This window comes from Piliocolobus tephrosceles, chromosome 6 (assembly GCF_002776525.5).
Source record: "Piliocolobus tephrosceles isolate RC106 chromosome 6, ASM277652v3, whole genome shotgun sequence".
Lineage (NCBI taxonomy): Eukaryota > Metazoa > Chordata > Mammalia > Primates > Cercopithecidae > Piliocolobus > Piliocolobus tephrosceles.
In genome coordinates this window covers 47,656,606-47,681,999 of record NC_045439.1, presented here as the reverse complement: position 1 = coordinate 47,681,999, position 25,394 = coordinate 47,656,606, and the positions used below count along the sequence as shown (strand labels likewise).

The 25,394-nt window shown below is 42.6% G+C and overlaps 1 protein-coding gene across 1 annotated transcript in view; it reads right to left on the bottom strand.

Annotated features, from left to right (window-relative positions):
• The window catches only part of RTN1 (reticulon 1), a 284,614-nt gene that overhangs the window by 132,576 nt on the left and 126,644 nt on the right, over positions 1-25,394 (bottom strand). The window contains exon 3 of the mRNA XM_023231662.3: positions 9,630-10,379. Within this exon, the coding sequence (XP_023087430.2) occupies positions 9,630-10,379 (750 nt within the window). The remainder of the gene's footprint in view (positions 1-9,629; positions 10,380-25,394) is intronic.

Sequence of the window (25,394 nt, the reverse complement as noted above, 5' to 3'; positions counted from 1 at the left end):
TCAAGATTTCAGTGCTCAGTAAAGAGTTTTAAGAAAATGAAGTGCCTGCCAGAAGGGAAGAGTTAAGCCAGAATGTTATATTTAACAGAATATGCAACTTTGAACTGGATTACTATTAGTGGTAGTGAAATGTTTGATCTTGTTTAATAAAGTCATGCTGGTTGCTCCTGATTTGTGCATGGAAGACTACAACTCAACCCCACTCCTCTCCCTCTCCTGCTACAAATTTTCCAGGCTATGAACAGAGATCACCCAGAGGACTCCTCTGACCCGGGAGACCCCAAACTACTGAAACAATGAATGGTTAGCTCCTCTGTGTCCCCACCATATACTGTTGGGGCCTTTGTTCTAGTGGCATTGTGGGGTGGAGAGATGTTAGGTGGCATCCCCTGGAGTGAGCTGGCAAGACCAGGCTGTGTTTACATGATCTCCCCTTCACTCTCCCATAAGGAGGTGGAAGTCTAGAAGTGTAAACAGTATACATTTCACTCTAAATTCTATTTACCCACAAGAACCATTTTAACTAACATCTAAGCCTAAACAGAAAATCCAACTGGCCTTGAAAAAAGTTAAGTCACTGGAGGAAAAACCTGCCAAAGATTACTCTGAGGACATTGAGAGATCAGCCCTGGCATAGTCCCTAGAGTAATGATTCTTAAGTTCTCTGCCTACAACTAACTGGGGAGCTACTTAATGAAGCAGATGCATTTGCCCCTCCCTAGGAAATCCTGGGGTGGGCCCAGGAATTCTGTATTTAAACAAACCGCTTCTGATATAAATGGTCTACCAACTACCCTTTGAGAAACACTATCTAGAAAAACTGAACAGTTCCACTGAGCCCCTAATCTGCTCTTCCTGCCACTCACACTCACTTCCACAAGGAAAGAGAAAAGTCCTGGATCAATGCTTTGCCTGGCCAAGAGGACCACCATTTCAACCTAGGTCACTTAGAACCCAGGAGCGCCATTACAGAGATGGGGCAACTTAGGAATCTCTGAGTAAATCACCAAGAGAGACCACGGCCAAATGCAGTGTTGAGCTGAAGTAACCAGACTGAGTAGTGTGCTTGCCCCAACTTGAAGCCCCAGTTTGAGTATCTACTTTAAAGTTGCCTTCGCTCTAACTTTAGCCTCTGCTCTCTGACAGGCTGCTGACTTTTCCTTGCCTGTTAGTATAATTTTGATTCATATTTGGGATGTTCTTTAGACGTTCTGAAGTTTTTGTGATTTCTTGGCCCTAGGCAAGCATGTATCTAACTCTAAATAACCAACCTGCTTGACCATAATCCCTACCTATCTCTCTAGGGGTCTTATTTAACCTCCACAGGTACCATATTGGACCATTCCAGCTCCAGTTTCAGCCACCTGAACATCACCATCACCGAAATATATTAAACCCATTGCTTGGCCAGGGAAATACTCTAGATATAGTGCTCAAATAGGGAGATCATTTCAGTGCTATCATAATTCAAATGGATGTTTTTCGAAAAGCAGACACACAAAAAAATGAGTTCAATGACTAATGAAGCAGCATCAGAGTTTGGGGTATTTTTCCCCATTGTAAATATTTTTGCATCTCTTTGTAATCATTGTTGATAAAAACTGAAATATAATTTGAGGGGTATTGGGGATAAAGTCACCTCTACCACCAATCCAAAGCATCGGTAGGTCCTATTAAGTCCATCTCCAAAACATATCTCAAATCCATCCATTCCCTCCATCTCCAATGCTACCACCTCTCCAAGTCATTGCCATCTCATGCCTGCAAGAGCTTCCTAATTTGTCTTCCTGCTTCCATGCTTGCTTGTCCTCCTTCAGCTCTTTCTCCCTAGAGCAGCCAGTGTGACCTCTAAAAACTGCAAAGGAGGTCATGTCACTTTCTAGTTTAAAAACCTTTCTGAGGCTTCTTAGTATGCTTAGGAAAGACCAAGCTTAGCACCATGGTGTGTGCATGGAAGGGCACTGCCAATCTTCCGCCTCCATATCTTGCTATTCTTCCCCTTGCGTACCACATTCTAGCAACATCAACTTGTTTTCCATTTATAGAATATCCCCAGAACTTTCCTGTCTCTGGTCTTTGCATTTTCTATTGTCTGGAACTTACTTTAATCAGCTCTTGCCATAGCCGACTTCTCCATTTCCTCCTTCTCAGAGGCCTTCTCTGACCTTCCTAAGTGCCACCCACCACCAGGTACTCTCTTACACATCACTCTGTTGATTTTCTTCTTAATGTCTACTCCCTCCTCCACCAGAATGTAAGCCCCATGAGGGGTAGATTCAAGTCTGCTTTGGTAACCACTACATTTCTAGTGTCAGTCACATCCTATGCCATATTGGTTGAATCAAAGGAAAGATGGATGTATGAATAGGTAAAGTATTGTTTTGCTGGGACTGGCATAACCTTGAGTGAAATTTATGTATTATATTTTTGTATTACAGGAGTGTTTAGTGGGGTCACAAAGATAGAATCTAGATGTGCAGAAACTATGTCTATGAGAGTCCCACCCAGACTTTAGAGGGAAGTAGGGTTAGCATTTGAGAGTAGAGAATCTTCTTGACCTCATGTTGCCTCTGAGAATTAGAAGTATCTGAATTATGTCCTCCAAACTCCATTATTTTAAGTGAGGTTGATCTATGTGAGGAACAGAGGAGAAAAGAGCCTGCATAGGGAATTAGGATCACCATCTCTTAATAAATAGGAGCATTATCTCTTGGAAGCATAAAAATGTTTGCTGCCTGGGAGTTCTCTCTCTACAGGCAAGTTTAAGATTGACTTGATTCCATTTTAGGAGCTGATCAATGCCCTACTGCATGCCCAAACCAAATTTACTAGGAGGGTTTATTGTGTCCCAAAGATTTGGTATTAAAAGTATTACAAAGGTACAATAACTATTTTAGATCTTTATACACATCTTGGAATTGAAGTGGCAAGAATACCTGTCCCTAGAAATAATAAGTGCTGGGGCCACCAAGATTGGCAGCAATATCTATCCAAAGCTGAGAAGGAAACCCAGCCACTCAGTGAAACCACCATTAAAAAAAAAAAAAAAACTCAGATCAATATGCAATTGGAACAGAGCTAATTCTGTGACAGCTTCAGAAGGAAAAGCCATGAATTCAGCTGGCTGCTGGCAGCTCCTTCTATCACTGGGCAAAGTCTCACAAAAGTAGCTTAGTGGCTTTCAATAGTCTAAGGTGGGCTGGTTGCAGTGGCTCATGCCTGTAATTCCAACATTTTGGGAGGCCAAGGTGGGCAGATCACTTGAGGCCAGGAGTCCAAGACCAGCCTGGCCAACACAGCAAAATCCTGTCTCTACCAAAAACAATACAAAAATTAGTCAGGCATGGTGGTGCATGCCTGTAGTCCCAACTACTCAGTAGGCTGAAGCAGGAGAATTGCTTGACCCTGGGAGCAGAGGTTGCAGTGAGCTGAGATCGTGCCACTGCACTCCAGCCTGAGTGACAGAGTGAGACCCTGTCTAAAAAAAAAAAATAGTCTAAGGTGGAAAATCGATGTCTCCATCTAAGTATTTCCATGGCATAGCATACACCAACACAGGAGTCACACTTTATCCAGCAGTTACTGGTCCATCTTGTTGAAAGCTGACAGAGAACAGCAGCTTCAGTGGAGGGGCACAGAGCTCAAGTGGAATCTAATATCTGTACCATGAGAGAAAGAGACTTTCCAAGAATCTTTACAGCCTGGTATATTAATACAGTGTCATGACAGTGAATACATACAGGACTAGGGTATAATGACTTTTTTTTTTTTTTAGAATTATGAGAAGAAAGTAAGTGGGTCACACTTATTTTGGTTCCCTCCCAAATATTTCAGGACAGAAGTAATATCTAGTATAATAATGAAAATAATAACAAACACCATAAATGCTAGATAGATGAAAATCTATTCTATTTGAGAAGACCTCCATCTGGTAGCCATCCCACGAATCACCCCTCCAGGGAAAAGACAGGCTTTTCCCTGCCACAAGGGGATGAGCCCTCCAGGCTCAAGCTGCTGTAACTGCTATACACAGAGGAGGCCATAGGTGAGGAGGCTGCAGAGGCCTGCCTCCCAGGGCATGGACAGGTACCTCTCTAACAGAAAGAGATAGAAACAGCTGAGTCCCCCTCAGTATCTTTAATTTAAAAGCATGATATGTCTAAGGCATGCTCACCAACATGTTTTCTTAGAAGGTCTGGGTTGCTTAGCTCATCTGTTTACAATAGAAATTCTCAAGCTTCAGTATCATTATTAAAAGTGCAGATTTATGCCCCAGACAATTCTCATTCTGTAGTTTTGAGGTGGGGGTAGAGTGAGAATCTGAATTCTGAACAAGCACTCCAAAGGGTTCTGAGGTACCTGGTCCCCAAGCAACACTTCAGTCCATGCCAGCTTAAAGAAATATTTCTCAACCTGGGTCACTGGTTGCATACTTTAGGGTTCCAAAAAGAGAATTTTTACATTTTTGTATTTTTATTTTGACAATAGTTTTTCAAATAGTAAGAACATTCTGGATCATTTGGGTGATAATTTTATAACCAAACACTACTGCAAGACTTCTACTGAAGTATGTATAGTCAGGTCAGCACTGAGTAACTTTAACTTTGCCTCAGGCTAATGAGATTTTACTTGGATCCAGACTTAGTTCTTTTAAATTATTTTGTTGCTCTCTGATGGATGGATGAATGAAAATTTATTTTACTCAACTCCCCGTTGGTAGAGTGTTTTTTCCAACTTTCTCATTACTATGAAAAATGCTATAGGAAAGATATTCACATGTATCTTTCTGACTCTATTTACACAGGTGTATAATTGACATATTTTTGCCCACCTGCTATAGCATTTCTACGGGATAAATTCCTAACAGTATTCAAAAGGTATGAGAACTTAGAACTGTAAGAGGGTTAGTCCTAGAGGTTGAGTGTTCATCACTTCATTTGCTCATGAAGGAACAGAGGAAGGAAAAGAGCAAATTTTGACAAATTAACATGGACATACTGAATTTGGGAGGTCTATGGGATATCCAATACACAGTGAGGGAAATCGGCCTGGAGTTTAGAAAAGAGGACTTCTTCAAAGCAAGAGATTTGAGAAGTGTCATACATAAGGCAGTGCCTGAAAACCCACATGGGTGACAGCAGCCTTGACAGCAAGGATATGCGGGAGGAAGAAAGACAAGGACAGAACTCAGGGACAACACAGAGGAACTGGAAGGGAGGTAGCAAAAGAGATTAGAAAAGAGGTCAGGGAGTAAGAGGAGAACCAAAAAAGAGAAACATCAGTACGATAAGGGAGAAAAAAGTTCTGAGAAGGAGTGAACAATTTCCATGTGAGCTGATATTGTCCCTAACTTTACTGTTAAATGAAATAAGTTACAAAACAGTATGTTCAATATATACTTTTTCAGTGAAAAACTATACATGCCTGAATACTTAAAGAAATTCTCTGAAAGAACAAGAACAATTTAAAAAAAAATACAAAGGCCTGTAGTGATGTCTGAGAATTAGGGATGGGAGGGTTGAGTAGGGAACTTTTAACTTTGTCTTTCTTTGTTGCACAGACTGGAGTGCAGTGGTATGATCATAGCTCACTGCAGGCCCAACCTCCTGGGCTCAAGTGATCCTCCCATATCAGCCACCTGAGAAGCCGGGACTACTGGCCTGCACCACCACACCCAACTAATTTTTGTATTTTTTGTAGAGATGGAGTTTCATCATGTTGCCCAGTCTGGTCTTGAACTCCTGGGCTCAAGGGATTCACTTGCCTTGGCCCCCCAAAGTGCTGGGGCTACAGGTGTGGGCCACCATGCCCAGACTCTTTAACTTTGAATTTTGTGCCATTTCGTACAGTTTTGATCATCGGTATGATATTAGATTACAAGAGAGAACAAGAAAGATGAGAATGAAAAGAGGCCATTTGTTTGGCAAAAAGAGAGTTGGTTTCAGGTAGGAATATGAAAGCAGACTGCCATCATCTAAAACCCTGCTTCCCTGGCTGGGTAGGAGTACAGGATCACACCTGTAATCCTAGCACTTTGAGAGGCCGAGGTGGGTGGATCACGAGGTCAGGAGATCGAGACCATCCTGGCTAACATGGTGAAACCCCGTCTCTACTAAAAAAAAAATACAAAAAATTAGCCGGGCGTAGTGGCGGGCGCCTGTAGTCCCAGCTACTCTGGAGCCTGAGGCAGGAGAACGGCGTGAATCAGGGAGGCGGAGCTTGCAGTGAGCCGAGATATGCCACTATACTCCAGCCTGGGCAACAGAGCGGGACTCCATCTCAAAAACAAAAACAAAAACAAAACAAAACATAAAAACCCTGCTTCCCAAGTTTTAAAGGATGTAAGAATCACATACACACTTATGCACAGGGGATCTTGATTCAGTAGGTCTTGGAAGGAGCCTGAGATTCCCCACTTCTAACAACCTCCCACATGATATCAACGTGGCTGGTCCAAGCCACACACTTTTGAGTTGCATGATAAGTAATCAGAATGCAGGAAACAAGCTCAAGGGCAAAGATACCATGATTTCCCAAAGGGTGTTCCCCTGGAATACGAACCCAATGGCACACTCTAATAAAAAATATTCTACAATCAACTAGGTTTGGTAAATATCACATACCTATCCTGATTAATCACAGTGGGTATTAGCACTTTTATGAGAATTTTTAAATTGGGTTTTTACTTGGACATTCCTAACAGTTACGGCCAACCTTGTAGAAAGTAAAACATATCTACCTGCTTTAGAATCTAATGTTTATAACAGGTCATCCTAGAAGGTGTAGGGGAGCAGCGATACAGGGCAGCAAGAGCTCAAGGACGAAAACTGAAGCATGATGAAAGAACTGCATTTTGTCTCCAGTGCAGTAACTGCAGAGGTCTCTGAAAGGTGAGAAAGCTCCAAAAGCAGGCCTTGTTAGAGCCCGTGCACCAGTTACCCTGGTGCTCCTCCTTGGTACATGCAATGATGCTATCAAATATTTGTCAAACCCTATCCTAAATATTATTCTAAATATTTCTAGGCTCTTCTGAAACTGTCCAGCATCAGCAGGATGGCTCATCCCCTAGATACTTGTGAATGCATAAACTTGGATGAGTGCATACCGCCAGAAGCTTCAGTGGATAAGAGCAGGAAATGACAGAAGCTGATCTGACCTCACTGCTGCCGGGAATCAAGCTTGGCATGAGCACAAACCTGCTGTCCACCAACAGTGACTAAGAATAGCCTGGGGCTGGGCGCAGTGGCTCACAACTGTAATCCCAGCACTTTGGGAGGCCAAGACAGGTGGATCACCTAAGGTCAGGTTCAGTGAGCCACAATCACGCCATTGCACTCCAGCCTGGGCAATAAAAGCAAAATTCTGTCAAAACAAAACAAAACAAAATCCAGTCTGGGGGAGGCTGGGCAGCACTGATCCTTTCTCACCTGCTGAGACAGAGCAAGTGAGACCAAAAAGAACCTCAGAGCTCAAATTGCCTGCTGGCATTGTTGAATCACCTGCCCAGGACCTCTAGTTCTTGGCTGCCTCAGAATGGCCTTTTAGACTCTTCATAGATAGTGCAGTGGAGCAGTGAGTTTCAGTGGGAGACTAGATTTCAAAGGACCCCACAGTGCAGAAGAGAGTGGAGATTATTCACCCTAGCACGCCTTCATCTTTTGAAAAGACTGCCACTCCCTCCTCTCTACCTTCTCAACTTGGCAGCACAGGGTCCAAGCCATATGGGGCAACTTGTACAGAGATTCAAATGACACCAAATTGGCCACAAAAGATACTCTGAAGCCTTTGCATTCACAGCTGCAGTTTTCCATCTCCTCAGCTCTTCATCAAGCGTCTGGTCAGTCCGTGCCAGCTGTTGTCCTTGTCTCTCAATAGGCATGCAAAGTTCCCTTTTCTCTTTAGCTCTCAGATTTATTTACTTTTGAGAATAAACATATTTGAACAGCACTGTGTACATGGGGACTATCTCAGGAACATTAGTTAGGGGATAAAATGGAGACACATGCCTGTTACAGTACAGTGACATGAACACATGCTCAGCATGACTCAAGCTTGACTGCTTTGGGGCCCCAAGGGGCTGAAGGTTGTTCATATTAATACCGTTTCCTGTGGAAACCGTTAATACGGTTCCCTGCAAGCTGCAGGGTCTTTTCCTACCACGTCAGGACAGTAGCAAAAAAAATCCAAAATGGTTTTAATATTGACCCAACAAACACATTCGCACTGTTACATCTGTCTTCAAATATCTTCCCTACCTATCACACACACGAAATATGCTTTCAGCTCTTTAAGAAGAGTTATCTGGGAAATCAAGAGTCAATTATATCAGCCCCCACACCATGCCACGTGTCTGAGCCACAGCAACCATGTATCTTTTTATTTTAGTCCTCTAGGTTCCTCCATTCTATTCCAATGTGTTAATTTTAAAGAATTTAGCAGCTAGCTTCCAATTTAAAATAACGAGAAAGATTTTGTCCTCTATTTTTATATGAAGCACTTTAACTGCTGCTAACATCATTGAAGTTAGCAGAGGCACAGGAAAGAGGGTGTACCCTTGAAATCACTTATCTCCAAAAGGCAAAGGCAAATAAAGCACTTCTAAAGGAAGCACTACCCCTCAGCTGAGCCCCAGCTCAGCTGAAAAGTAGAAGAGATGGGTGGGAGGGGACCTTGAATACAGTTGTTAGGGTTTGTTTTAAAGTCCTACCTGAGTGTTCTCTCCCCAGGAACTGGGTAGAAGTTCTCTAACTTCACCTATTAACAAAAATAGAATGAGCAGGACCTCACTTAGTCATGTGACTCTATTTCCTTTCTTGAATTCCATAAGACAACTGCAATCAGGTGTGGTGAACGATTTTTGGGGAAGAATCTCTTGTACACATATAGTGTCTGGAAAACAAATAATGACTTCCATTTTTTCTTGCATTTGAAGACTCACCTCAACATTTTTCATAGGGAGAACATAATGACCACATTAAATTCATTCTAAGTAAAAGAGGCTTTAAAAATGAATGAATCACCTTCGGTCTTGCTTAGGGACAAGAGAAAACTCTGGACCCAACTGTGGTCTCTGTCTTGCCTGACTCACTGGGACACAAAAACCTTATCAAGGTCCAAATCCCTTGCCCTTGGGTAAGAGAAAGGATGGAGCTGAGCTCCACTTTGCACACTTAAGAAACAGGCCTGACTGGCAAAATAGAACATGCTAGTGTTGGGTTCCAGCACCTACAGAGACTGAGCAGGGGGACTGGAGTGGAGCCTGGACAATAGCAAGAAAAACATCGCTTTCCTGGGGAAGGAAACCCAGTCCTGGAATGGAAAGACAGGCGCATGCACTCCATTCAGGAGATCATGGAGTGAACACAAAATCGCTCATTATTAGGGAGGCTCTGTTCAGCCAGTCCTGAGTCGCCCTGAGCACGTGGTTCTGCCACCGACTTCTGTCCCAGCTGCAAATCTGATTTCTCTCATCTCCTCCCATCCCCCTTGGAACTGTTCTCTGGTCAACTGTTTGATTAGCATGGGGATGACTCCGGGGCTGAGCCAGCCAGAACCACCCCTGCTGAATGCTCAGAGCACCCAGAGGGAGGACACTAACCAAGCATCCCTGCTGCAGTCGGATCCTTTACCTTTTTGCCTATTGAGAAACAGCAGTGGGGGCAGGGTGCCAGGACCTAGAGGCCCAGGGCCCTTTGTGGCCACAGGACTTTGGTTGGAACTTGCATCTTCCTCAGGCTTCCGTGGCAACATGGGCGTCTCAGGCTCCAGGACTCCGTCTCCAGGGGGCAGCTCGGGGACAGGCTGGGGCTCAGCTGAGGGGTAGTCGAGGAAAGAACCCGGCTCGGCCAGGCCCCGCCGGCTGGGCGCGCGCTCCTCGGCCCGGACCCCTGTCTCCTCCCGGATGGCGTCCAGGGCGCCGGGCTTCATCGGGGGTGAGTCCTGCTCCCGCTTGGGGCTCTCCTCCGAGGCCGAAGAGGCATCGCACGACTCGATGATGAGCTCGCTGTCCAGCTCGGCCTCGCGCTCCTCCCTCAGGATGCTGTACTGGATGGATGGCGAGGCGGGCGAGGGCGGTGGGCCGCCCACGTGACCAAAGCTCACGTAGCCTGAGGGCAGCGCGTCCTCCGCGGCCATGGGGTCCTCGGACACCAGCTCGATCTCTGAATCCCCCGACTCTGCGCTGCTAGCCTCGTGGTCCAGGGGGCTGGGGATGCTTGGCGGTCCAGACCTGGCCTTGACCTCAGGCCTGTCGGCCAGCTGGCCCACCGGCCGTGGGCTCTCGGCAGTTTCATATGATAATCCCTTTGCTTCTTTGATGGCGATGATCAGCTCATCCTCGGAGATGCTGCCTTTCCCCTGGGATTCTGCAGCAGATGGTTCTGTCGTCCCACAGAGCGAAGGAGAGCCAGGGAGGTACACACACGGACAGACAGATGGACAGAGAGAGGAGGGATAAAACAAAATTCCATTAGGGGAGATGTTTTGTCATTGCTTGAGAAACACATATCTCATTAGCACAAAAATAAACTGTTTCCAGGGCTATGCTGGAAAGACAGGCCACCTGAACTAAAAGGCTAATTACTGTTATGGCCCAATTAATCAGTGTTTTACAGACCTATCTATCTTCAGCTAGCTATTTTAAAAAATGACCCAGCAATATCTTAGCAACAGAATCTCAGTTGGTTTTCCTGTTTCAATGCAGAGAAGATTATACAAGTCATCGTTTTAATTTCTGATTCATTCTCTCAGGGAACTTTTTCAATTTCACAGATTTTATCAGATAATCTGATGTATACAGCTCTCTAATTGGGCCCACCAATATCAACAAATCTGAAAATCACCTATTATTCCCTGTCCATTGCTGTTTACATCCTCTCCTTTAGCAAGACAAAGACAGGTAACTTTGAGCCATGGATACAACTTGACTTCTGAGCTTTATATTTCCTATAAGAATCAGTATCTTTTTTTTTTTTTTTTTTGGCCACTAAGTGGAGCAATGTAAGAGATCACTTCTGCCAATTCCACCAAGCAGGCTGTGCAGATTACCATAATGGACTATCCTGCAAGGCTTCCCACAGTGGCAGCCCACTGTATTCTTTCCCTTTCTTCTCTCTTCACTTCCTCTCGAGAAGAACAAAACCTGAGAGTCACTCCTGGACCCCTGGATGAATGCCTGCCTTTTGCCTGATGTTTATCCAGATGGCCTAAAGGCTACACTGGCAATCTTGCTGAGCTTTCTCTCCCGTAGATGAGACGACCTGGGATCACCATGACAACAGTGTTCAAAAGCTTCATTTTCCCTTGCCATACAGAAGGGCTTTATTTCAGAATATCTTAGTGAGATCTGGTCCTTTTGTTAGCAATAACTAGTTGCATTTATCCAAAGCTTTGAGGGATCTCTGGCTTTAGGACTGTGGGAGAACACCAATGGATAAAACATTTTAGATTTTCCTAATTCTTTGTGAATCAGAATTGATTTTATTCTTTATCCATATTCATTCATCTGTTATTTATTGAGAACCTAATATGTGTTAGGCCCTTTTCTACACACTTGGGATATATTAGTGAATGAAACCAGTAACAAAGTCTCTGCTTATACTTTAGTGGAGGGAACACAATATACAAACAATACATATAGTAAATAAGTAAAGTATATAGTATGTTAGAAGATGTTAAGTGTTATGGAAAAAAGTAGAGTAGGGTAAGGGAAACACAAGTTCTGGGTCAGGGTGGAGATGAGTTTGCAATTTTAAATAGGGGAGTCCGTATAGGCCTCATTGAGAAAGTAACCTACATTTAACACTTGAAGCAGGTGAGAGAGTGACTCATGAAGATATCCAGAGGAAAAGCACGCCATGCAGAGGAAACATATGGTGCAAAGGCTCAGAGGTGGGAGCTGCCTTGATTCCCAGGTATCATAAGCAGGCCATTGTGTCTGGGCAAAGTGAATGAGTTAAGAAATAGGAGATCAGTGACATGGGGAGTGGGGGCAGATCATGTAGGATCTCATAGGGCTTTTATTCTGAGTGAGATTAGAAGATATTGGAGGGCTTTAAGCAGAGGAAGGATATGATCTATGGGTTCCCCCCCCCCCTTTTTTTAGTAACTTAAAACAACAACTACTTCATTATCTCTCATATGATTCTTGTTTTTAAAAATTTATTTTATGATCCCCAACTCTATTTTTACAGGAGTTAGTTCCTTAATAAGCTGTACACGTAGTTGTTTGATACAATTTCAGACAGCGGAAAAGTGTAAAAGCTTCACCAGTTTACTTCTGAATGGTTGTCTAGAGCACTGAGAAAGAAGATAAGGAGTGGTGTAAATTAGGAAATGTTCTGTACCTCCAGAGCACTGCTAGTAGCAGCAGCATCTTCTGCTGGGTGCCAGGCATTTTACATATGGAACTTAGGGTCTAGGGACAATAGATTAAGCTACTTGTCCAAGGTCACTGTAGTGGTTTTCTCTCTTTGCCTGCTTGGATCCATTCCTTTCTCTGCCCTCTCCTGTGGTCTGAGAGGCTGACCTATATAGAAGGCTTACCCAGGATTTCTGTCCCTCTGGTTCCTAGTTGTTTTTAGCCAATAGGAAGCCTGAGGGCTGGGATGAAGGAGATGTTGAGCTATTTATACCCCCTGCTGCTTCTGAAGTTCCAGCTCTTAGCAGGCTTCAAGAATGCTGTTCCTTACTCTTGGTCTTTAGGTCTAGGGGTAGTAACACCTCCTTAGTGTCAAGGCTTTGGCATCATTTGTTGGTTTTCTTGGCCATCTTTACACATCTGTAATTAGCCCCTTCTTTAAACTCTCTTCAGTCACAACCTTTGAGTGTGTCACTTTTTTCCTCCTAGGACCCTAGATGATATAACTAGATGGTTAGAAATTATTTGACCTGAATTTGAATGCATGTCTATTTCATGTGTTTTACACTATATCATGCTACATCTTTTTAAAAGGGGGATGCAGTCTGAGATGTGGCAAGTTATATTTTGGAACATGAGAAGGAGAGGAAAAGTGAACTGGATAATCACAAGCAAAATAATGAAATTAAGCCCCTATCTCATGTCACATTTTAAAATTTCCTTCAAATGGGTCAGTAGCCTAAATATAAGAGCTAAAATCATAAAACTCTAGAAGAATACATGGAAGTAAATCTTCATGACCTTGGATTAGATAATCATTTCACAGATATGACACCAAAAACAGAAGCAACAAAAGAAAAATTAATATACTGCGCTTTTGTGCTTCAGAGAATACCATAAAGAAAGTGAAAGCAGAATCAACAGAACAGGAGAAAATATTTGCAAATCATATATCTGATAAGGGACTCATATCTAGAATATACAAAAAACTATTATGACTCAATCATAAAAGGCAAGCCAATTAAAAATGGGCAAAGAACTTCAATAGATAGTTTTCCAAAGGCAATTTACAAATGGCCAAAATGCACATGAAAATATGCCCAACGTCATTATTCACCAAAAAAAATGCAAACCAAAACTACTGTGAGATATCACTTCATACCCACTAGGATGGCTATAATCAAAAAGTCAGATAGAAACAAGTTCTGGCAAAGATTTAGAGAAACTGGAACCTTTACGCACTGCTAGTGGGAATGAAAAATGTTGTAACTGCTTTGGACAAAAGCCTGGCAGCTCCTTAAACATTTGAACATACAGTTATCATATGACCCAGTAATTCCACTCCTAGATATCTATCCAAGAGAAATGAAAGTATATGTCCACACAAAAAACTTGTATATGAATGTTCATAACAGCATTATTCATAATGGTCAGAAAAGGTAGAAACAATCTAACATCCATCAACTGATAAATGGATAAATAAAAATGTAATATATCCATACAATGGAATATTATTTAGACATAAAAAGGAATGAAGTACTGATACGTGTTACAACAAGGCTAAATATTGAAAACAGTGAAATAAGTCAGTCACAAAGGACCACATATTATGTGATTGCATTCATATGAAATGTCCAGAATAAGTAAATTTATAGAGAAATAAAGTAGATTAGTAGTTGTAGGGAGTGAGGAGATTTGGAGGGTGAGAAAAGGGGGTGCAGGGTTTCTTTTGGGGGTAATAAAATGCTCTAAAATTTATTGCAGTGATGGATCACAACTCTGTGAATATACTAAAAACCATGGAAATGTACACTTTAAATGAATTGTATAGTATATGGATTATATCTCAATAAAGCCGTTTAAAAAAAAAGCAGAAGGAAGCTTGGCCTTCAGTTTAAACTTACAGGAGAACTAACATTGGCCTGTATTACGAGGGAAAAGTAATGCTTTTATTATGTTAAGACACCAAGATTTTGGGATTTACCTGAATTCTAGTGAATATATTATTTCACTCTGGATTGTACCCTTACCACTTGTCTAGTTCACTGGCAACTTCCCAATCACTTTTGAGTTCTCATCTTATTTGACTTCTCAACAGTATTTGACATACTGCCCACTCCTCCTTTGTTGTCTGCAACTCTACTTTCTTCAGATTTTCCACCTAGCTCTCCTGGATCTCATCTCTTTCCAGATATGAAATGTTGGTCTCCCCCAGAGTTCTTCCCTAGGCTCTCTTCTTACTCCAGTCCATCTCAAGGTGATTTTACCCATTTCCACCATCACTAGGTCCCAATTACCATTACTATGTTTATGACTCACAGTGTTCCCTGCCTCTCCCAGAGAATAAGAAGAAAACAAAACAGAATGGGCTAGGTGCAATTGTGCTGTACAACGTGCTAGAGGAACTTAGAGGAGGTCATTGAGGAAGCTGCATTTGAATTGATCTTGGAGCACAAATAGAACCTTGAAAGGCAGGCATTGTCTAAGAGTGAACTCCAAAAGCAAAGATATGGAGGTGAAAAAGGAAGGGGTCTGCTCAAAGAAGGACAAAGTCAAACATTTAACTGGAGTATTGTTGGGAATGATGCAGGGTTGATGTAACTGAAAATGGAAGCAGGCCCCTGGTCATGGAAGGCCCTGAAAACTAGTTTAAAAGTCAATCCTGAAGAAATAGGCAAATGGAGGGGCCAAGATGGCCGAATAGAATCAGCTGCGGTCCCTGGCACTTATGGAGAGGAACAAAAGGGGCAAATGAATACGGTACCTTCAACTAAAATATCCAGGTTCTCCCACTGGGATTGATTAGGGAAACAACACATGGAGAATAAAGAAAAGCAGGGCGGGGTGACAGTCCACCCAAGAGCAACACAAAGCCAAGGGAACCCCCCTGCCTCCCAGCCAAGGGAAGCAGTGAGTGACTGTGTGATCCCGGAAAACCACGCTTCTTCCATGGATCTTTGCAACTCTCAGATCAGGAGATCCCCTCATGAGTCCATGCCACCAGGGCCTTGGATCCAACACACAGACCTATGTGGAGTCTTTGCAGAGCAGCTGCTCAGGCATGCACAGAGACCCAGGAGCTTTGCATACTCCAGCCCCAGGATCCCCCAACAAATGTGCCTGCTACTTACACAAGGTGGGAGGTCCACACATACCCCTAGGAAAAGGGCAGAATCCAGGGAGCTAAGCAGTGCCATTTTGTGGGCCCCACTTCTATGGTACGTCACAAGATAAGGCCCACTGGCTTGGAATTCCAGTCAGCCACCAGCAAGAGGGTAGAGCCTGCCTGAGACTGGATGGAGCCCCAGTGGGAGTGGGGGTCACCATCTCTGCAGTTTGGTCAACTCAGCCATTCCAGCCTGTGGGCTTTGGAGAGTCCAAATGGTCCAGTGAAGGAAGGGTTCCCCCAACAGCACAACACAGGGGCTTTGCTAGATTGTGGTCAGACAGATTTTTTCTTTCTTTCTTTCTTTTGAGATAGAGTCTCGCTCTGCTGCCCAGGCTGGAGTGCAGTGGTGTGATCCCTGCTCACTGCAACTTCCACCTCCCAGGTTCAAGCAATTCTCCTGTTTCAGACTCCAGAGTAGCTGGGATTACAGGGGTGCCTACTACGCCTGGCTAATTTTTGTATTTTTAGTACAGACAGGGTTTCATCATGTTGGCCACACTCGTCTTGGAACTCCTGACCTCAAGTGATCTGCCCACCTTGGCCTCCCAAATGCTGGGATTACAGGCATGAGCCACTGTGCTGGTCAGACTGCTCCTTTAAGCAGGGCTGCCATCCATTCCTCCGCACTAGGCGGGACCTCCCAGCTGGACCCTCCAGCCACATCTGTTGGCACATATTAGGGACAGAGCTCTGATCTCTCCCTGGGATGGAGTGCTCAGAGGAAGGGAGGGGCTCCCCCTGGGCTAACATTCTAGCCTGTGGACTTTGGAGAGTCCAAGCTGACAGGGGCAGAGGCAGTTCCTCACCATGACATAGCTATTTTGTTGAGGCATGGCCAGACTGCTTCTTTAAGTGGGACACAATCCACTCTTCCTTGCAGGGTGGGTCCTCCCAGCTGGCATCTCTGTTCACCCTTGTTCATGTTCTCCCTGGGTGAAGTGCCTGAGGGACAGGACAGGCTGCCACTTTGGCCATTCAGGCTTCTCAGCTGGTCCAGCCTGTGGGGCTTGGAAAGCCCAAACCAAATGGGGCTGAAGGGATACAGCACAGCTGCCCTACAAAAAGGTAGCCAGACTGCTTCTTTAAGTGTGCCCTTGATCCCCGTCCTCCTGACTGGGTGAGACCTCCCAACCAGGGTCTCCAGCCACCACCTACAGGCACATTCGGGCTGGCAACAGGTCAGTACTCCCCTGGGACGGAGCTTCCATAGGAAGAGGCAGGCTGCCATCTTTGCTGTTTCCCAACTTTCACTGCTTATACCTCCAGGTATGGGAAAAACCAAGACAACTACGGTCTGGAGTGGACCCCAAAAAAACCGCAGCAGCCCTACAATGGAGTGGACAAATTATTAAAAGAAGAACAAACATAAAACAACAACAAAAACAATAACAAACCCATAAAAACCCCATCCAAAAGTCAGCAACCTCAAAGACTGAAGGTAGTTAAGCCCACAAAAATGAGAAAGAATCAATGCAAAAGCCCTGAAAATTCAAAAAGCTAGAGTGCCCCTTCTCCTTCAAATGACTGCAAACTTTCCCAGCAAGAGCTCAGAACTGGGCTGAGGCTGGGACAGCTGAAACGACAGAAGTAGGCTTCAGATGGTGGGTAATAAAAAAGCTTTGCTAAATTAAAGGAACATGTGGTCACCATTGACAAAGAAGTAAATAATCATGATAAAACAAAACAGGAGCTGACAGCCAAAATAGCCAGTTTAGACAGGAACATAACCAACCAGCTAAAGCTGAAAAACACACTACAAGGAATTCACAATGCAATCACAAGTATTAATAGCAAAATAGACCAAGCAGAGAAAAGAATCTCAGACCTTGAAGAGTATCTTTCTGAAATAAGACAGGCAGACAAGAATGGAGACAAAAGAAAGAAAAGGAATGAACAAAACCTCTGAGAAATATAGAATTATGTAAAGAGACTGAATCTACAGCTAATGGGGGTACCTGAAAGAGATGGGGAGAATAGAACCAAGCTGGAAAACATACTTCAGAATATTATCCAGGAGAATTTCCCCAACCTAGTAAGACAGGCCAACACTCAAATTCAGGAAACGCAGAGGACCCCAGCAAGATAATCAATGAAAAGATCACCCCCAAGACACATAATCATCAAAATTTCCAAGGTCAAAATGAAAGAAAAAAATGTTAAGGGAAGCCACAGAGAAAGGCCAGGACACCTATAAAGGGAAGCCCGTCAGACTAACAGTGGACCTCTCAGCAGAAACACTATAAGCTAGAAGAGATTGGGGGCCAATATTCAACACTCCTAAAGAAAAGAATTTCCAACCCAGAATTTCATATCCAGCCAAAGTAAGCTTCATAAGCAAAGGAGAAACAAGATCCATTTCAGACAGGAAATGGATCTTATTTCCCTCAGCGAATGCTGAGGGAATTAGTTATCACCAGGCCTGCCTTGCCAGAGTTCCTGAAGGAAACACTGAATATGGAAAGGAAAAACCATTACCAGCCCCTACAAAAACACATTGAAATATATAGACCAGTGACACTATGAAGCAAGCACATAAACAAGTCTGAAAAATAACCAGCTAGCATCGTGATGACAGAATCAGACCCACACATAACAGTACTAACCTTAAATGTAAATGGGCTAAATGCCCCAGTTAAAAGACACAAAGTGGCAAGCTGGATAAAGAACCAAGACCCATTGGTATGCTGTCTTCAGGAGACCCATCTCACATGCAAAGACACATATAGGCTCAAAATAAAGGGATGCAGGAAAATTTACCAAGCAAATGGAAAATAGAATAAAGCAGGAGCTGCACTCCTAGTTTCTGACCAAACAGACTTTAAACCAACAAATACCAAAAAAGATAAAGAAGGACATTACATAATGGTAAAGGGTTCAATTCAACAAGAAGAGCTAACTATCCTAAATACATATGCACACAACACGTGGGCACCCAGATTCATAAAGCAAGTTCTTAGAGACCTTCAAAGAGATTTAGACTCTCACACAATAACAGTGGGAGACTTTAACACCCCAATGACAATATTAGACATGAAATAATAACAAACAGTCTCTCAGACCACAGCACAATCAAATTACAACTCAAGATTAAGAAATTCACTCAAAACCACACAACTACGTGGAAACTGAACAGCATGCTCCTGAATCTCTTGGGTAAATAATAAAATTAAGGCAGAAATCAAGCGGTTCTTTGAAATTAAGGAGAGCAAAGAGACAACATATCAAAATCTCTGAGATGCAGCTAAAGCAGTGTTAAGAGGGAAATTTATAGCATTAAATGCCCACATTAAAAAGCTAGAAAGATTTCAAGTTAACAACCTAACATCACAACTAAAATAACCAGAGAACCAAGAGCGAACAAACCCCAAAGTTAGCAGAAGACAAGAACAAAGATGAACTGAAGGAGGCAGAAACATGAACGACCCTTTAAAAATAAACAAATCTAGGAGCTGTTTTTTTTTAATTTCTTTTAAAATCAACCATTAGCTAGACTAATGTAGAAGAAACGAGAGAAGAATCAAATAAACACAATCTGAAATGATAAGGGAGATATCACAATTGACCCCACAGAAATACAAACAATGATCAGAGAATATTATAAACACCTCTATGCACATAAACTAGAAAATCTAGAAGAAATGGATAAATTCCTGGAGACATACACTCTGCAAAGACTGAACCAGGAAGAAACTGAATCCCTAAATAGACCAATAACAAGTTCTGAAATTGAGACAACAGTAAATAGCCTACCAACCAAACAGAAGCCCAGGACCAGGGATATTTACAGCTGAATTCTACCAGAGGTACAAAGAAGAGCTGGTATCATTTCTATTGAAACTATTCCAGAGAAATTGAAAAGGAGGGACTCCTCCCTAACTCATTCTATGAGGCCAGCATCATCCTGATACCAAAACCTGAAAAAGATACAACAAAAAAATAAAACTTCCAACACTGATGAAATAATCCTCGATAAAATACTGGCAAACTGAATCCAGCAGCACATCAAAAAGCTTAACCACCACCATCAAGTAGGTTTCATTCCTGGGATGCAGCTTTGGTTCAACATATGCAAATCAAAACATGTGATTAATCATATAAGCAGATCTAAAGACAAAACCACATGATTATCTCAATAGATGCAGAAAAGGCCTTCACTAAAATTCAACATTCCTTCATATTAAAAACTCTAAATAAACTAGGTATTGAAGGTACATACCTCAAAATGATAAGAGCCATATATGACAAACCCACTGCCAATATCATACTAAATAGGCAAAAGCTAGAAGCATTCCTACTAAAAAGCAGCACAAGACAAGGATGCCCTCTCTCACCACTCCTATTCAACACAGTATTGGAAGTTCTGGCCAGGGCAATCAGGCAAGAGAAAGAAATAAATTGTTTTCAAATAGGAAGTGAGGAAGTCCAACTATCTTTGTTTGCAGATGACATGATTCTATATCTAGAAAACCCCATTTTCTCAGTCCATTAGCTTCTTAAGCTGATAAGCAACTTCAGCAAAGTCTCAGGATATGAAATCAATGTGCGAAAATTGCTAGCATTCCTATACACCAACAACAGTTAAGCAGAGAGCCAAATCATGAATGAACTCCCACTCACAATTGCCACAAAAAGAATAAAATACCTAGGAATGCAGCTAACAATGGATGTGAAGGACCTCTTCAAGGAGAACTACAAACAACTGCTTAAAGAAATCAGAGATGACACAAAAAAATGGAAAAATATTCCATGTTCATGGATATGAAGAATCAATATCATGAAAATGGCCAACTCCTCAAAACAACTTACAGATTCAACACTATTCCCAGTAAACTACCATTGACATTCCTCACAGAATTAGAAAAAACTATTTTAAAATTCATTTGGAACCAAAAGAGAGCCAGAATAGCCAAGACAATCCTAAGACAAATAACAAAGCTGGAGGCATTATGCTACTTGACTTCAAACTACACTACAAGGCTACAGTAACCAAAACAGCATGGTACTGGTACAAGAACAGGCACATAGACCAATGCACCAGAATAGAGAACCCAGTAATAAGATCACATACCTACAACCATCTGATCTTTGACTAACTTTACAAAAACAAGCAATGGGGAAAGAATTCCCTATTTAATAAATGGTGCAGTGATAACTGGCTAGCAATATACAGAAAATTGAAACTGGACCCTTTCCTTACACATGCACAAAAATCAAATCAAGATGGATTAAAAACTTAAATGTAAAACCCCAAACTATAAAAATCCTAGAAGAAAATCTAGGCAATACCATTCAGGACATAGGCATGGGCAAAGATTTGATCACAAAGACACCAACAGCAATTGCAACAAAAGCTCAAATTGACAAATGGGATCTAATTAAACTAAAAGCTTCTGCACAGCAAAAGAAACTATCATCAGAGTGAACAGAACAGAATGGGAGAACATATTTGCAATCTATGCATCTGACAAAGGTTTAATATCCAGCATCTACAAGGAACTCAAGCAATTTACAAGAAAAAAAAACCTCATTAAAAACTGGGCAAAGGACATGAACAGACACTTCTCAAAAGAAGATATACAAGCAGACAACAAACATGAATAAAAGTTCAACAGCACTTATAATTAGATAAATGTAAATCAAAACTACAATGAGGTACCATCTTATACAAGTCGGAATTGCTATTACCAAAAAGTCAAAAAACAACAGATGCTGGCGAGGTTGTGGAGAAAAAGGAACGCTTTTACACTGTTAGTGGGAGTGTAAATTAGTTCAACCATTGTGGAAAACAGTGTGGCAATTCCTCAAAGACCTAGAGGCAGAAATACAATTTGACCCATAAATCCCATTACTGGGTATATACCCAAAGGAATAGGAATCATCCTATTATAAAGATACAGGCACACGTATGTATATTGTGGCACTATTTGCAATAGTAAAGACATGGAACCAACCCAAATGCTCATCAGTGATAGACTGGATAAAGAAAATGTGGTACATACACCATGGAGTACTATGCAACCATAAAAAGGAACAGGATCATGTTCTTTGCAGGGACATGGATGCAGCTGGAGGCCATTATCCTTACCAAACTAATGCAGGAACAGAAAACCAAATACCACATGTTCTCACTTATAAGTGGTAGCTGAATGATAAGAACACATGGACACATTCAGGGGGAGCAACACACACTGGGGCCTGTCGGAGGGTGAAGGGGGAGGAAGGAGAGCATCAGAAAGAATAGTTAATGGGTGCCAGGCTTAATTCCTAGGTGATGGAATGATCTGTGCAGCAAAACACCATGGCATGGGTTTACCTATATGACAAACCTGTACATCCTGCACATGTACCCCTGAGCTTAAAAGAAAAAAAAAAAAGTCAGTCTTTTATCAGGTAGGCATTAGTGGACCCTGGAAGGGTTAGGAGGAGCTTAAAAGGGAGGGAAGGCCAGGTACAGTGGTTCACGCCTGTAATCCCAGCACTCTGGGAGGCTGAGGCGGGTGGATTACCTGAGGTCAGGAGTTTGGGGGAGACCAGCCTGGCCAACACGGCAAAACCCCGTCTCTACCAAAAATACAAAAATTAGCCAGGCGTAGTGGCGGAGACCTGTAATCCCAGCTACTCAGGAGGCTGAGGCATGAGAATCGCTTGAACCCGGGAGGCTGAGGTTGTAGTGAGCTGAGATCATGCCACTGCACTCCAGCCTGGGTAACAGAGCGAGACTCTGTCTCAAAAAAAAAAAAAGAGGGAAGTAGAAGGAGGATAACCCATTAACAGGATAGTGCAATTGTTGAATTATGACAACTGGAGGTAGGGTATGAGTTGTGGTGGCCATAGGATAGAAAGAGGAGAAAAAGAGAAGAGAAAAGAGAGAAATCATTGACATGGGGTCTGATACATGTGGTGAGTGAGCAAAAGAGGGGTTTCAAAAGCTACTCAGAAATGGTGAGCCTGAGTGAATAAAATGAACAGGGGAACAATGAGCTTGTTTGATGCGACAGGGAAGAAAATTCTTATCTTGGATGGTTCTTCCCTTTCTGAGGCACACATCCTTCTGGTTTCACATGCAGAGGCCTCTGTCTAACCACCCAAACTGCTAGGACTGAGGAAATTCCTGCTTGCACAATATTCCTGGAGGCCACATGGCAGAGCAGCCCACCCTTGTGCCAGCTGGCCTGATGCTGCGTTGTTCGGGAGACAGGCTAGTGCCCACTCATTCTGCACAACTGGGAGCCCCTAGGCAGCCTTGTATGTTTGTGTGATGATTTCATTAACCTTTGCCCTTTCACCCTTCCCCACTCTCCCTGACCTCAGACTGAAAGCGCCCTGGGAGTAAAGTACAGCCAAGTTGTGTTTGCTCATTATCATATCCTTGCACCCAGCACAGTGCCTGGCACACAGGCGGTACTCAATAAATAGCACTCATGTGAGAGACAGCTCCAATTTTTACAACAGGGGCTCTTATTCAAGTGTGTAGCTCAAAACTGCCGTCAGAAATTCTGCCTTAGAGGAAGTAGGTCTGGATGTAACTCCATGTGTGATTCTAACAGTCACCTCCAGTTAGGGCTGCAGATTTAGGAAATAAAAATACAGGACACTCAGTTAAGTTTGACTGTCAGCTAAACAATGAAATTATTTTAGTATAGGGCATACCTATTTGTGTTTTATCTGGCAATTCTACCTCCAGTTGAAAACTACTATGTTAGTGCATTCAGAAAAAGAAGGCCCAGGGTCTTGTTTTATTTACTCAAGAGTAAGGATGATTCCAGACAGCTGCAGGGTGGAGGAGAAAAGGGTCTGAGGAGTTCCATCTTGAGCAAGTGAAGGTGCTATCTTAAAAATAATCCACCTTTACCATAAGTCAGAAGGGACTCATAGCTTCTATGGATAATGCCCTATGTTCTTAAGGGAAACTAAAACTTTTAACAAAATGATAGGAGTAATCAGGGAAAATTTTAGAACAAAACAGTTTCCATATCTTTGTTTAAAATTTCAACAGTTTCAAAGGCCATCTAAGATACTGGTTATTATGTATCAAGACTGACACTGCAAAGCTAGAAATAGTCACCTAAAATCATCAGATAAAATAGGAAAATTGAGAAGGTAAGAAAGGCACCCCAGGGTGATATGTTTGCTGCTGCTGATAATTATGATGATATAATTGAGAGGGATAAAAGGAAAGGTGAACATGGGCTATTTTAGCAAGTTGCAAACACCAGTGTCCAACTGTGAATGATGCTGGTATAGGACTCCTTTTGTTCCTGACTCATTCTCCATGCAGCATCCAGAAGGATCGATTGAAAACCCAAGTCTGATCCTGCCACACTTCCCTTCCTCCCCCCTACTCCAGCCATGCTGGCCTTCCAGCTGCTCCTGGAACAGACAAGACGTTCCCAGCTCAGGGTCTTTGCACTGGGAGGCCCCTCAGCCTGGCCTCGCTTCCTCAGAGAGCTACATGACTTGCTCCCTTACTCCATTCAGTCTCTGCTCAAGCTGTTACCTCGAAGAAGCCTCCCCTCACCCTCACCGCCACCACTCCCTTACACTTTGCCTTGCTATATTTTTCTTCATAACCATTATAACTAACTGATATTATATTATATATTTGGTTATTTGTGTGTATGTCTTCTCAACTAGATCGTAAGCCCCGTGCAGCCAGGATTTTCTTGTGAGGCACCACTCACTCGTGAGTCCTGGCAGTAATGGAACAATGCCTGACATGGAGTAAATGGTCAACACATACTTTTTAAATAAATAGATGAATGAATAAATGATGTCACTTCTCAGCTTAAAACCCTCCAATGGCTTCCAATTGCATTTGGAACAAAATCCAAACTCCTTCCCCACGATTTCGGCCCTGACTACCTGTCCAGTGGTGTTCTCTGCCCCACTTCCCTCTTCCTCCCCTGTGTCATTGGCCCCCTTTCAGTTCTCATATAATACAGACTCAGGGCGGGGACATTTGCTATTCCCCCACACCTGAGGTACCTCCTAGCCCCTCTCTGAACTGTGGGCTCCTTCTCCTCATTCAGATTTCAGTTCACGTGTCATCTCCTTAGAGGGGCAGTCCTTGGCCCCCTCACACCCAACCCTCTATCAATCTTCATAGTGCTCACACAGTGAAATTACACTATTTATTTATGGGTTTGTTTTTTATTGCCTGTTTCCTCTGACTAGCAGGTAAGCTCTACACGGGCAGGGACCTTGTACATCTTATTTACTACGATGTCTCAGTGGCCAGTGCATGTCTGATGTATAGAAGTCACTCTAAATATTTTTTGAACAAAAGAATGAATTTTAAAAATGGGTAGGAGAATCACAGATCCCATCAATGCAAGGAAATAGCAATGGTAATTTTCAAATTTAAATTGATTTACTTTTAATTGCTCATTTCTTCTTGAGGGAAACTGGGGTGTTTTAAGGATGACTTCCTGATTATTGTCCTTTTTGAGGCTAATAGCTCACATAACACCCAGGACCATCATAATACGCCTCTTGGTGTTTGTGTCAGAAACAACATGGTGCTCCTGGTCAATGTATGTTGTATCAGGGCATTTATTATGTTTTCCTAAATTGCTTCACTTTTTTCGTGACTGATCTTGGCTTAAAAGAGACTTCCAGTATTTCAGCTGTAAGAATTCTCGTCTCTCCACCTCAGTGTATATTATTTAGTGAAAATAGGTAAGTATGTTGGAGAACATTACAAAACGGAATAATCCATTGGAATTGGGAAAAATATAAATATATTAGACACCTTGCTTAAACATTAGCATCTGTGGCTAAAACTAATCTAAATTAGAATTTCTCTTCAGTTATTCTCCAGATTTGATAATTTCCTTATTTAACGAATATATTTAAACAATGATAAAC